This window comes from Acipenser ruthenus, chromosome 36, assembly GCF_902713425.1.
Source record: "Acipenser ruthenus chromosome 36, fAciRut3.2 maternal haplotype, whole genome shotgun sequence".
NCBI lineage: Eukaryota > Metazoa > Chordata > Actinopteri > Acipenseriformes > Acipenseridae > Acipenser > Acipenser ruthenus.
The window spans coordinates 3,222,403-3,237,264 of record NC_081224.1 but is presented as its reverse complement, the minus strand read 5'-3'; the positions used below and the strand labels follow the sequence as shown (position 1 = coordinate 3,237,264).

General features: G+C 41.5%; 1 protein-coding gene across 8 annotated transcripts in view; it reads left to right on the top strand.

Moving 5' to 3' along the window:
- LOC117962650 (bromodomain-containing protein 4-like) overlaps positions 1 to 14,185 on the top strand; it is a 51,231-nt gene extending 37,046 nt beyond the window's left edge. For all 8 annotated transcript variants that reach the window (XM_059007841.1, XM_059007839.1, XM_059007837.1 and 5 more), the window contains 10 exons: positions 2,021 to 2,131; positions 2,462 to 2,514; positions 2,783 to 3,137; positions 3,889 to 4,629; positions 5,147 to 5,259; positions 5,504 to 5,666; positions 6,162 to 6,292; positions 6,790 to 6,995; positions 8,036 to 8,330; positions 8,601 to 14,185. In XM_059007841.1, coding sequence (XP_058863824.1) covers positions 2,021 to 2,131; positions 2,462 to 2,514; positions 2,783 to 3,137; positions 3,889 to 4,629; positions 5,147 to 5,259; positions 5,504 to 5,666; positions 6,162 to 6,292; positions 6,790 to 6,995; positions 8,036 to 8,330; positions 8,601 to 8,669 — 2,237 coding nt within the window. In that variant the 3' untranslated portion in view covers positions 8,670 to 14,185. The remainder of the gene's footprint in view (positions 1 to 2,020; positions 2,132 to 2,461; positions 2,515 to 2,782; positions 3,138 to 3,888; positions 4,630 to 5,146; positions 5,260 to 5,503; positions 5,667 to 6,161; positions 6,293 to 6,789; positions 6,996 to 8,035; positions 8,331 to 8,600) is intronic.
- Positions 14,186 to 14,862: the final 677 nt, after the last annotated feature.

Below are 14,862 nucleotides of genomic sequence, written 5' to 3'. Positions count from 1 at the left end.
TTGTTGTCCTTGCTGAATGAGACTGTCTCGTTGTGTTTTTTTTTTTTTTTAGTTTGAGGTCTTGCTTCACTGGTACTGGCAATCCTCTTCTATTGGCCATTACTGTTCCAGTAAGGTGGATTTTTATTTTTAGCACTTCCGTGGCCAGGTCGTAACCTGTGTAAAGTCTGTCTGTAAACAAATGAAAGCCATGTCCGTTTGTTGTCTGCAGCAATGTCTGTTGTTGGGCTGCCAAAGTAAGGAACAATAGCAAAGACATAACCAGTTTGACAGTCAGCTAAAACAAACTCACGCTTCCCCCACTTGGTAGGCTTCTGAGGATTGTAGCACTTGAAGATAATCCTTCCTTTTGAAGCCAACGGTGCTCATCAATGCAAATGTCTCTACCTGGGATAAATAGGTCCCGACATTGTGTCTATGTAGCTGACCACATTCTTGACCTTTTGTCCTAACAAAAGCAGCCTCTTTGAAAAACAGCATTCTGTCGGCCCATTCCTCTGAGAAATATTTTTTTATGTCAGTTTTTATATTCAGTCCCATATTCAGCAGAACACCACCAAAAAATGCCTTCATCTCTGGTAACGTAACAGGTTTGCAGGAGTTCCAAGAAGAATTGACGCAGCGGTCCTTTTAGTTTTACACTTGCATGTCTATTGGTTTCATTTACAATTTCAGTAAACAAAGCATTTGTGAAAAAGTAGGAAACTCCAGTGCAGTTCTCAAAGTAGTACTCCCTTGAAATCCCTTATTTATCACAGTAAATGGGAGTTTTGTGAAAGCATCTGCACTTACCGAGTGCGTCTCCATTCGTCCTCTGGCTTTGCATCTGGTTCGTGGTCACTTTCCTCAGATTCCTCAGTCTTCAGTAAGTGAAAAGTGTACTTCATTGTCACTAGATTGATCAAAATCATCATCCAAACTGCTTTTGTCTGTGCAAGTTCTTCAGACTGCATTGACTTGCTTTGCCATTTTTTCTCTGTGCGTCTCAGTCTCCGTCTGTTCAAGTTGGCTTTGCTTCGCTTGTATATGGTCTATTCGGTTGTATCGGCCTTCTTTCTGATCAGAGACGATTAGGGAACGACTTGTCTCTGCTTTTTTCGGCTTAAACGCAGTACAGGCTGTGTTAGATCCATGGTTTTTGGCGATGTCAGACAGAGTCCGACAATGGACCGGAAAGGGATTTTCGCGATGTCGGACCAGGTCCGACATAGGACTGCCAAGGGTTAATGCTTGTGACAGGGTAGCCGTGTGGATGCGTGCATTTGCTGCTGAGTGACAGACGGGAGATCGAGACAGAGACTGAAGGTGATGCATCCTGTAGGTGTACAGGATTTATTTACATATCAACACACTGAACAGCTCACGTGACACTACCAGCAATGGCAGCGCACAGGTCACATATAACAGTGTATGAAAACTTTGGTAGGATCGACAATATCTGAACTAATGCATTTTCCTCATGTGGGTGGCAGTAATCTGCACACACTACCTTTGGTGGCTCGTCCTGGGTTTTATTATTTTATTTATTAGGCAGACTCCTTTATCCAAGGTGACTAATTTCGTCATTGATACACCATTTAATATTAATGGTGTTTTTTTTGTTTGTTGTTCATGTGCTGCAGTCCAGGATATCCTGGTCAATGAACCCCTAGCATCACCTATAAATAACTCATTTTTAATAAATTTATTTGCTGCAATATTGCTTTGTAGTTATATATAATAAATAGGTGTGTGTGTGTAGGAACAGGGAGTTAGATATATCCGGTTACCATTAATAATTTTATATCGTCTACCTTTCCACCTCTCGGTGAAGATGAACGTGCTGCAGAGCCTTGCACTGCTCTCGCCCCACAGGCCAAATAGTTTTTAAGCATTTATTTTCAGGGAGTGCTTAGTTATAGCTATGCTTAGTACTGAACTGTTTCCCCTTGGGGATGAAATGTAAATTAATTTAAACCCAGCTACACCACTTCTTAAAGAATATCTGCCTGACATTTCAGTTCTGCATGTTTGCTTTCAGTGGCTGAGAAGACAATGGAGATTGGCATCGTTAAAACAAAGGCTGGCTCTTCGTCGGAGTCTGAGAGCAGCAGTGACTCCAGCTCTTCAGAGAGCGAGGACTCTGACGCAGGTAGGGGGAAAGCTTTTAGACGTACAACACATGTTTGTCATTGAATTTGCATTTATTTTAGTGTTTCTAAATTTATCGTGCTTGCTCTCATTTTTTGGAAGATTTTTTTTTTTTATAGACCCATAACGAAATACAGTATTTCACAATTCGATACTTCACAAATTTGGTTAAGTCACAGTTAGACAATTTAAATTGTATGTTTCATGTCAATTCACGTTTGTTTTCAAGTCCGGTAAGGAAATGAGGGAGCACTGTGTAGGCATTTCTAGCTTAAGATAGTTATAGGTATTAAGATTTGCTTTTACACTTTTGCTTTCTCATCTTCATTAGAAAATGCACCAAAAAACAAGAAGAAAGGACACTCTGGACGAGAGCAGAAAAAGGTAAATCAACTTTGTGTTGTCTTGCAGCTGAAATGCGATGGCAGGTTGTAGTTGATTCAACTTCAGCTGCGTATAAAACATGTGTAAATCATGTACTAAAGTGTGTTAATTGGTGGCACCTCATGCAATGGTATATACAAATAACTTGATACAAAAAGACAAGGTTAGAGCAGACCAAATGTTACTTTGCTGCCCGTTTTATTAGGGAAGTTTTAAAGATGATGGATAAGTGATGATGGATATCTTCATAATTCATTTATTTTTCTAGCATCACCACCACCACCATCACCAGGCCGCCCCAGCGCCACCTCCTCCCCCCCAGCCAGTGGTCATGCCAGTGCCCCAGCAGCTGAAGCAATCTCCCCCTCAGTTCATTCCCCCTCCTGTCTCAGTTATGGATTCCCAGCTCCTGGGAAACCCCTTCGACTCCATGCCGCACTTCGGACAGTCTCTGATGCACCTGTCCCACCCGGTGGACCTGCAGTCTCACCTGCCCTCCCAGCCTGAGCAGCATTCTCCTCCTCCCCCTCCTCACCTCAACCAACAGCACCCAGCCGTCGTCGCCTCCCCATCTGCCGAGACGCATCCGTACCTCAGCCAGCACCCAGTCCTCTCCCCGCCAGGTGAGCCCTGTGAAATACAAGCAAACTAAATGAAAAGCAGGAACGTGTACATTATATATTGGTGGTGCTATATTGTAGATGTGTTTTAAACAGATTTTCTATTTGTAAGCGGCTAACTGTCCAAATGCAGGTCAATAACACTGTCCTACCACCTAATCCCTGTACATTTTAGTGATAAAATTAAATAACTGCCAATATTGTAATTCAGGCCATCGCTGTATGCAGTATAATGCAAAACAATGTTGCAACGTTTTCTACTGCAATAAAATACTCAGGTGTGTGTGTGTGTGTGTGTGTGTGTGTGTGTGTGTATATATGTATATCTACCTGTATGTATATGTGTGTGTGTGTGTGTGTGTGTATATATGTGTGTGGATAGATAGATATAAAATAAATAAATAAATAAATTGGGGCTTCTAGTTCTCTGGTTTTATTTTCCATCTCTGCCTCCCTTTTAAACCTTAATAGTTGTTAAGCCTTAACTGAATACCAGATTCTTTAAATTAGCAATGCACTACTAGAACCAGAAAGAAATGCAGGTTAGAATCAGGTGAGATCAATGCACATTGTTTAACTCAATCAAGATATGAGGGTAAAAAGAAACAACTTCATTTGGTATTGGTGTTTGATTTAAGAAAGCGAATTGGCTCAAAATGTTTAAAGGGACATCACGTGATCAAAAATAAAACCTGAAAACTAGAAGCCCTATATGTTTATGTATGTTTTAACTAAATGTATGTATTTTACTTAGCTTTGCACAACGCCATGCCCCAGCAGCCCTCAAGACCCAGCAACAGAGCAGCTCCTTTACCTCCCAAGCCTCCGCAACAGCAGCAACCACAACCCCACCAGCAGCTGCCACACCACCACCTACACCAGCCCCCTCCCCAGCAGCACCCACCCCCTGCCCCTGCTCCCCCAGCCCCCTCACACAGACCCCTACCTCAGTCTCCCACACTCACCCCACAGAGCCTGCTCTCCTCCCAGCCTCCCCAAGCCCTGTTAGAAGATGACGACGAGCCCTCCCCAGCCCACCACATAATGCCGATTAGCCAGATGCAGCTGTACTTGCAGCAGCTGCAGAAAGTGCAGCTGCAACAGCAACAGACCCCTCTCCTGCAGTCTGTGCAGGTCCAGTCTCAACCTGCACAGGCAGCCCCAGTGCAGCAGCACCACCCCCACCAACACCACAATCAACAGCCACCAGTCACACAGCAACAGCATCAACAGAGACACCTCCACATGCAGTCCATGCCCTACCCAGGTCACATCCCACCCCCCCAGCAGCAGCAGCAGCAGCAGCAGCAGCAACACAAACCCCCAGTGCAGCCCCAGCAGGCGAAACCACAGCACGTCATCCAACAGCACCACCTCCCCCATCAGCAGCAGCAACAACAACAGCACCACCATCCGCCACCTCCGCCGCCGCCGCAGCAGCAGCAGCAGCACAACCCTTCCCCTCGGCAGCACAAGCCAGATCCTTACTCGACCGGTAAGTCAAGTGAGGGGGCCTGCCTGCCTGCCTTGTGTGGGAATGGGTAAAGCAACCTACTTCCAGCATTGCAGAAAGATTGTCGTAGAAAATGTACTCTCCCTTAAAATAGCAGACAAGAAGGATGCAGAAACATTTGTTTTGTCAACAATTTTTTTGTTTAAAAAATAAATAAAATTGGAAGCACTTGTCCTGGAATTGTTCTAGTGCACGGCAATGTTTGGAAAAACTCCACCCTCATGTTCAAATTTAAAAAGCTCAACTGGTGTGTAGCTAATAATTTTCAAATCAAAATGGTTCAAAAAGCTTACACTCAGGAAGACAGGCTTGTGGTATTTTAAAAAACAAAAATAGCTGAAGTCTAAAGTAAACATTAGTCTAAAGGTTTAAAGTCTAAAGTAACTCTTAGTGAGGACAATGAAGTAAGATGTAGTGGAATGTTGGAGTTGGCTGTTTTGAATGTGTTGGGAAATAGGACTGCTGCCTGTTGAACAAAGAGGACCTATTTTAATTTCAGGGCACCCGAGGGAGGCTCCATCGCCGATAATGATGCATTCTCCACAGATGCCACAGTTCCAGCCCATGATCCGCCAGTCACCGCCTCAGCAGAATGTGCAGCCTAAAAAACAGGTAAAAGCTGAACCGACAAGCATTCACAAGGGGGCAGGGACGAAGTGGGCTTGTGCTTTTAGTCATCACCAGACTGCTCTTAAACTCCAACAGCACCAGACTGCTCTTAAACTCCAACAGCAATACTGTACCTGAGGCAGGTTGAATATTCCTAGAATCCACAGGAACACTTGTTACACTTTTCACCGAGCAGTGTGTGGCGGGGGCACACAATCATGCTCACGTGGTTCCTTTCCCATTACAGGAGCAGAGACACCAGTCAGTGGTGCAGTCCCAGGCGCTGGTGGGAGTGAAGGAGGAGAAGATGCACTCTCCAGTGATCCGGACCGAGACCTTCAGCCCACCTGTGCGACAGGAGCAAGCAAAGCACCTAGATAGCATGAAGCCTCCTGCACACAGTCAGCCAAGTGAGTCCCAGAGGAATGGAGGAGATTGGAGAGTATTGGGGAGAAGATTTTTATGTGATTTTTTTTTTTTGTTTGTTTTATTAAAATATTTAATCTAGGCGACGCCAAACCCTTCATGGATTTTTGGAGATTTGAATATTGAGTGTTGGACTACGACACTCGGTTGTAACTACAAGGCCTTTAGAACACCACCCATTTTTAGACATTTTTTATAATATTTCAAGGCAGGATTTTGGGGGTCGACAGCCCTTGCATATACACTACTCTTCAGTTGTTTCTCCGTTTATGTATCTGCAAACCTGAAGTATACCAATCTACCAGTAAAGATGTTGGGGGGAGGTGGAGCAGGAGCATTTGTATCTCCCAAACAATTGTATTAGTAGTGCCTTGCTGTCCAGCTGGGTGACTCTAATAAGAGCGTATGTGAACCCTGGTAAAATGATCTCTCCTCTGCAACATGCCTGCGAAGCCCCTAACTGGCGTTCCTCGTTCCAGGGTCAGACATGAAGCCTATGGAGGGGTCTCGCCCCGTCATCCGGCCCTCCGAGCAGAGCGGCCCCCCTCCTTCCATTCAGGACAAAGACAAGCTGAAACAAGAGCCTAAAACACCTGTAGCACCTAAAAAGGTAGTGCGCCTATGCGTTTCTGAAATATGCACACAGTCCCAACTGATGTTGTAAGACCAGATGCTTCTTGTGCTGAATCTCTGCAGGTCTTTTTATCCTCAATTTAGTTTTTACCGAGTTTAGATATGTGGAAAATAAAATGCCATCTTGTGATATGACGGTGTTCAAAGAATGCAGACAATATTGTTTAATGGCCTGCTGCAGAGTATAAAGACTTTTTAGATGGCTGCCTTGTGCATTAAGGAAAGACACCTCTGTTTTTTTTATCTCTCGTGCTAAATGCTTCCAGCTTTTGAAGTGTGACTCGTGATATGTTAAGATGTGAACCCCTGTCTCGTACTGCATTCTTCTGCAAGGAAACCCTTTTTCAGCACATGACAACATACAAACAGTACACAGAAGAATGCCCTTGCCAAAATGTTTGTCTATGCATTACATTAGAATTGTGAGCGAGCTGGATGCTGAACCCCTCCCCTTTCTCTCCCTCCTCCTCACAGGATCTGAAACTCAAGAACATGGGTTCGTGGGCCAGCCTGGTACAGAAGTCCACCTCGACGCCGGCTTCCACTGTAAAGTCCTCAAGCGACAGCTTTGAGCAGTTCAGGCGAGCGGCGCGTGAAAAGGAAGAGAGGGAGAAGGCTCTGAAGGCTCAGGCAGAGCAGGCAGAGAAGGACCGGGTCCGGAGGGAGCAGGGGAGGATGAGGTGGGTCTGCCTGTGCTGCTTTACCAAGACAGCACTGTAGAATAGGAGGTGGGGGGTAGGGATGAGCCAGAGAATACACACAAACCCAGATTGCCTGCAACGTACGAAATGGGATGTCCAGTTTGTCGATACAAAATGAACGCATTGCTCCCTCGTAGTGCTCTTTGTGTAACAGGTTCTGCTCTATAAAGGGTTGTGGCAATGTGCCCCGCCCCTTTGTGTATTTTTGTGTTTTATGTTGTATGTTGCGTGTGTTAATGTTGGTGTATTGTAGTTGGTACACTGGGTACAATATGGGTAATGAGCACGAGTGTTTAAAGTGTATGAAGTGTATTTAGGCACGGGGATTGCACTTCACGTGCATTTAAAGTATTTAATATGTGAGCACAGGGTTTTCACAGATTAGTTCACGTGCTGGGATTCAAGTGAATAATTAATTAGTAATTGAATCCCAGCACAATTGTATATATAGATGCACGTTTTACTCACTCAGGTTTGTGTGTTCGGTGAGTGGAGAACAGGTGGGGAGAGAAAGTAAACTAAAATAATTAAGTATTTGTACTCATCGTGTTTGTTTGTCCAGTTTGTTTAGTGTTAATCCGTTTTGTATGTATTTATTTTGGCCTCAAGTGCCGTGTCCTGTTTTCTGTTTAAACCTTTTATTTTGTTTAATAAACATACTGAGTGCAGCCATTGCAGCTCAGTTTCACTCATCACTACTGCCTGTGTGTGATTCTTTCTGACCTGACATCATCCCTGCAGCTAGTCTTGTCAAGGGTTTAATTTAATTTTAGGTTGATGGAACAAATAGTTTCTCAAAGAATCATTAAGTATTCCTTTCATATTGTGGTCCATCCATAAAACACTCTGTGGTAGAATATTGATAGTGGTCGTCAAAATCTTGGTAAGTTTCTTGAAGTATTACTACGTTTTGTGGTCTGGTTGTAACTGTAACGCCATCCAAAGTGAGGATTACATTAGTAGGTATGTCTGACAAGTTTGCAACTAAAACCAATGTTTTTCTGTTTTGTTTTCTTCAGGAATCGTGACGATGAAGACTCATTGGAACATGTCCGGAGAGCCCATGAAGAGGCGCGCAGGAGGCAGGAGCAGCAGCAGCAGCAGCAACAACAGCAGCAGCAGCAGCAGCAGCAGCAGCAGCAGCAGCAACAACAGCAGCAGCAGCAGCAGCAACAACAGCAGCAAGCAGCCCAGTCTCCATCTGTTCAGACTCAGCCACAAAGTTCACAGCAGCAACAGTCATCGCAGTCCATGCTAGACCAGCAGAGGGAGCTAGCAAGGAAACGAGAGCAAGAGAGGAGGAGGAGGGAGGCGGTGAGTGCAGCTAGCTTTACTTCCATTCTCTTCATTGTTATAGAGGATTCTGCTGTTTTTAGCAGTTTGATTTCTTGCTTCACCAGAAAGATGACGCCGACTTTGCATGGTGGTAATTGCTTTTAATTTTGGATTGGAAACATACCTAGCGGTTAAATATCATGCTTTACTGAACATTTCTTTAGTATAGAACAGGGTTTGAGCAGTCTTGTACATTAACTGTGTTGTTTACTGGTCTCACGCAAGCTTCTTTTTCTTTTCTCTCTGCAGATGGAAGCTACCATTGACATGAATTTCCAGAGTGATCTGATGGCAATATTCGAGGAGAATCTTTTCTAAAGTCAAGACTCCTGCTTGCCTCTCCATCCAGACTCTTGAAAGTACAGTTTAGAATTTTGTTTCTGACGAATCCTTGATTCTGTAGTGTTACTGTGGGGATGGTGCAGGGAGGGCGGGTTGGAAATTAAACTAATGTCCGATGGAACCTGTCTGATGAGCAGGCGTGTTTGGACCAGGGAAGAGAAAAGGGACTGAGTGGGGGGTGGGGGTCTCGTACACAGTGAAATGGTCTGCCTTACACTTTTTGACTTGTACACACACAATATAGATATTGAACAAAAAAACAGAAATCCAGTGATGTCCAGAGCACAGGTATTTTGCTTTTCTGTCTTTAGGATGTACTACTGTAAAGCTCTTTTTTTTTTTTTTTTTTGTATTCGTATTTCCACCCCCCCAAAACTCTCTCTGCCAAACTTCTTTGGAGTGTATTGAGGACTTCATTATTTTACATGTTTTTTTTGTTGTTTTTATTGCAAATTTTTGTCCTATCTCTTCACCCTATATTAAAAGTAGACTTGCTTTTGAATTTTCTGAAGTGTGTGTGGGGGGAGGGGGGTACAAACACTTATGACAAGAGCCCTATAATTCACTACAGTTTGAAAGTCTCAAAGTAACAGGATGAAGAGTGTTGCAGTCAGCCCAGGAGATTTTTTTTTATATATATATATATATATATATATATATATATATATATATATATATATATATATATATATAATTTTTTTTTGTATTATAATTGTTGTTGAAGCCCTTTTTAAAGGGCGGTGCAACACAAACTACATTGTCACCCTTGTCATCCTTTATAATTTCAACTCTGCCACTGAATGTTAACTGTGAGCAAACTGTTTTGATAGGATATGAAACAATAGAAAATAAAAAATAAAGGGAAATTCAATTCCTGGCGACATTTATATGAAAGCGGCAACAAAGGTGCATGAAACAAAGTTCACTTTTTTTTTTTTTTTTTTTTTAATATCATCTGTGAAGATTTCAGGATCAAAGCTGAAGTTCTCTACCAAAGTCCACCTCTTTCAGTCAAGCTTGTTCTTCAGGAGGATTTGACGATGGCACTACTGTTACTAATAATAATAAAAAATAATATAAAGAAATAATACAAAAAATCTGATTTGCCTTGTTCAGTAGTAGTTGGGTGGAAGTTGATTTTGTTTCGCAGAAGAGGGTGTTTGATGCCTCATTTTATAGTGTTCAGCCATGCCGTATTGTATAGTGACTATAGCTGGCATATATATATATAAATGGGGAGGGAGGTAATTTTGTGAACCCCTATTTTAAGACACTTCATAAATTTTACTTAATTTTTAAAACATTTTGAAGATTTTTTTGGTTTTGTTTAATGTACACCAAGAGGAGACTATTAACCTGTTTTTATGTGATTATTATTCTCATTATTTTTTTATAAATTAATAAATAATGCAAAGATGACAAGTTGGTGTTTTGTGTACAAGCCCTGGCAGAAAAAAAAGAAAAACAAATACAGCTAACAAATATCCGCAATGTTCCCTATACTGTTTTGTCATTGCATATTTTGAGTGAAGTCCTTTCTGTGGTGTGTGTTTTTTTTTATTATGCAAAAATATTTTTGGATTTCCTTCATTCCTTGTCCATGCCTTTTTTTTTTAATGTATTCAGTTTTTTTTTTTTTCAATGTATAAATGTGTGCCATAAATCCCCACTATACAGTGCATTGCTGGTGTCAGTATGGGGCGGGTTCCTTGATTTGTGCAGTCACTATGTCACTGGATAAGGTAATCGAGGAATATGATTTGGTCTGTACTGATCATGGAATAAACTCATCATCTTTTTTTATTTTTTATTTGTTGGGTTTCTGTTTTTGCCATGTCCACTTTCTCAAACTGGTTAGGATGAGGAAATGCGTTGGTCTGTTACTTTGTCTTTGAGTGACTAACTTCATTCACACTTTTATTTTGTGAATTGCTCCAGTGTTGAGTTTGGTGTGTCTTTGAGTTTTCCTCAATAATGCTGTTTAACTTTCAGCTGAATCCTATATTTGATATGGCCTACTATGATTACCCAATCTATATATTCCTTCAATAATTTCAAATTGCTGTATATGGTCTCCATTCTGCACTACCGCAAGTCTTCACAAACCCAGCAGTGGATGCAGGTGTAAAGTAGTGGCACAAACTAAACCTTGGAGCAACTGAACCCTTAACAGCAAACATCGTAATGTAAGGGAAATACATGTGCAGGTATTAGGAAGCTATTCACTCACTTATACAAATGGAGGGATAATCTGAGTAGTTAAGGTCAGGAACACCCAGTTCATGGCGAGTTCAGCCTTTTATTTACAAAATATTAATCAAATGAATACTACATCTTGGCATCGTCGCACTATCATGCCCTACTCACTAATTAAGTAGCCTAAAATGAGTGTGTGTGGTGAGAGAGGTATGAGTGTCTGTACACCTGCAGGAGAAATGGAGTTGTGCAAGTTGAAAACCTGGGTAAAAATCTTCACACGTACATCACAACAGCTTCTTTTTATGCAAGTCAGGACAGTGTTTTGATAATGTTTAGAGGCGTTGATGATAATGTACATTATTTAAACAAAAGTAAAATCTACTTTTAATCTTGTGTTCCTGTTGGTTTTTGAATCGGTTATTATCCCTTAAAACCAGCTGTAAATTTGGCATTACTAGGCTGCTGTTGGTTTACAATCGATGGTAATTTACTTAAAGTTGTCAGGGGAGTGCAAGTTAATACATCATGTATGCACACACTAGTGGTGTATAAAAGGCTGGCATTGCAGAGTCTAAACATATCAACACATTTAACTAGGGCACTTCTGCACTACTTACCTTTTCTTGGTAAAGGATACAAGTATATACAAACCTCTCTCTCTCTATCTATATATCTCTCTCTCATTCTCTCATTCATTGCAGTGTGCACACACACACACATTAGAGAGTCACTGCAGGTACACGCATATAGAGTACAAAGGCCACTGGGTGCCTGACAAAGTGCCTTTTCCCAGAAAGAGGACAAGGTTTAGTTTCACTAAAGCAAATGGCAGACTGGCTGGTGTTTTTCTGTGGCAAGCATGGAATGAATCAACACTGTTCCCAAACAGTTGTCAAGCATAAAACTGATCTCCAAAAAATAGACCTTCCATCTGACTTTCAGCCTCCTTCACTAAATTATGACTGTCGCATTACTATCCAGGTGCTTACTATTAGCCTGCAAATGGAAGACTTGTATAAAAACTGTACAGTATTTACCCTTGCAGAAAAAGGAGGAATGGGTACAGGAGTTGTCTCCTACCTTTTTTTAACAAGTGACTAACATTGTCTGATCATACTTAACCATCATTTCAGTATTCCAGAAGGATGTGTCGGCTAAAACATTTTTTTTTTTTATGGTACAGTTTCTGACTTAGTTGGTTGTCCACTTGTATCCCGCTTATAAATATTTGTAAATCTAAGCAAGCCTTTTTGTGCAGGTCCTAGCAAATGTGAGCAGAACTGTCCACTAGTCCATCACAGCTTTGAGACCAGTGCCAGAGACCAATCCTGCTCCTGAAAATTGAATGATTGGGACGCTGTTTTTAAAACAAGCCTGCTGCATAAGCAGACTGGTGGCAATAGCACATAACAGGGTTTTATAATACAAAAAAAAAAAGTTTGTCATATTTAAAACACCCTGATACTATTGCCCGATTCTGTTCTCTGACTAGCTATATGGCTGTGTGGTATACAATATATATATATACACAAAGTGATGCCTATTCGCACTGTATATAAAGACTGCATTCAAATGTTAAACGCTTAACAAAAAATATAGGGAGTGTAAAAAGTATATAATATGCTCTGTAATTTCAATGTATACAAAAGAAAACAATTTGATTCAGCAAGTATGGCAATTTGGGGGAGGATATTCATATTATTATTACTATATTATTTTAATCTGTGTAGTTCAGTAAATGAGTGTAATGAGTTTGGTCTAGTTCATGGCTATAGTTGAAAATCTGCAGTTTTGTTTCTAGCGCTAGGTATGTATGTATGTATGGATGGATGGATGTGTTTCGATTGGGCAGCCTGTGCATACATGGCTTTTATACTTGTGCATTTATCTAGATGCACATGCTTGCTTGGGAGTGAGTTTTTGTGTGTGTTTGTGCTCAGAAAGAGGAAATGTGGAAAATCAACAGCAAACTCAATACAAGCTTTCATAAAAGCATGCAGGGGAACCAAAGGAAGGTTTAAACATTTAAAGTCAGTGTTTGCTGAAAAAAAAGTATGTGGATTTCTTTTGGTGTTGTGTGTGCTGGTGAATTTTTAAACAGAATGTGTGTGTGTGTGAGTGTTTTAATGGTGTATTCAGTAACTTCTGTTGTGCTCATATTTTAACCCTTATGTTAACACTTGCAGTCAGAAATCACGTTGGAACCTCACGGGGCTCCTAGGGCCCAGTCTGAAGTAGTGCATAAATATATGTTTTTAAAAAATGTCCTGTTCTCATGTATACTCAATAAAGGAGTTTATTCTTCAGCTCAACATTTTTTTTATTAAGGTTTAAACTCCTTACTGAAATTAAGACCTCTTAAAAAGCCATCCCATCCCTTCCCAGAAACTTGCTGGTGTTTGCTACATTATCTTTATTCTTGATTTCTCCCCCAATAGTTGTGGATCTGATCTTTTATTGCTTCAATGTACCGGTATGTGTACTGTTCCATTACAGAGTGAACAAAAGCTATAAAAATGAAAATCTGCAATTATTGTCAATGACGGGGTATATGTGAAGTTGAAGATGCTAGCGGGTTTGTAGAGAAACATGAAATAACACTGAACCACTGATAACAAGACAGTTTAGTGGTTTGGAGGTTTGTAATTAAAATGTTATTTCTTTTGGTTTGTTTTTTGTTTTTTACACCTAAAGAAGTTTACAAATGTAAGTTTGCAAAGTGCTCCTGAATTGTTTTGATTTGTTGTGTGAAACCAAGTTAGTGGAGTTGAATCATACTTAGCTGTTCTAGTCTAGTAGGTACAACCTCTGCCAAAGCCTTCATTGGGGGAGAGGTTAGATTCATCTGTGTTTTATACATTTTTTTTTTTAAATTACTATTATTATTATTCATGTATATGATTTTAAGGTGTTACGAACACAGAATGCTTCGGAACGATACTGTATGTAAATGTTATGATTATGGAAGTATTTGTGGCTAAGTTGGGTTACCCATCTCCATTCGCAATATCTCTATCTTGTCTTTCTCTCTAATCTTTCTGTCTTATCAGTCTATGAAGGAAAAAATATATAATATCTAGAAATATTGTACAATCCCTTGTAGTTGATGCACGAAACTCTTGGCTAGAAAATGTTGGTGAAAAAAAAGAATAAAATAAATAAGGAGCTTGAAATTAAACACATTAAGACTCATAGAAAGGGAACTAGTAGAAATGTTCACATATTTACCACTTTTTTTCTGTGCAGTTCTTGTAAAATAAATAAATAAAATAAAACATTTTTACTGAATTACACTTCTGGAAGTTGTCTGCTGTATTTATTTGTAGATGATTCACTCTCACTGTGCAGCAGGTATTAGGACCCCTCATCCTGACACCCCCACACTGCAGATTCACTCTCCCTGTGCAACAGGTATTAGGGACCCCACATCCTGACACCCCCACACTGCAGATTCACTCTCCCTGTGCAGCAGGTATTAGGGACCCCCCATCCTGACACCCCCACACTGCAGATTCACTCTCCCTGTGCAGCAGGTATTAGGGACCCCCCATCCTGACACCCCCACACTGCAGATTCACTCTCCCTGTGCAGCAGGTATTAGGGACCCCCCATCCTGACACCCCCACACTGCAGATTCACTCTCCCTGTGCAGCAGGTATTAGGGACCCCACATCCTGACACCCCCACACTGCAGATTCACTCTCCCTGTGCAGCAGGTATTAGGGACCCCCCATCCTGACACCCCCACACTGCAGATTCACTCTCCCTGTTCAGCAGGTATTAGGACCACACATCCTGACACCCCCACACTGCAGATTCACTCTCCCTGTTCAGCAGGTATTAGGGACCCCCCATCCTGACACCCCCACACTGCAGATTCACTCTCCCTGTTCAGCAGGTATTAGGACCACACATCCTGACACCCCCACACTGCAGATTCACTCTCCCTGTTCAGCAGGTATTAGGGACC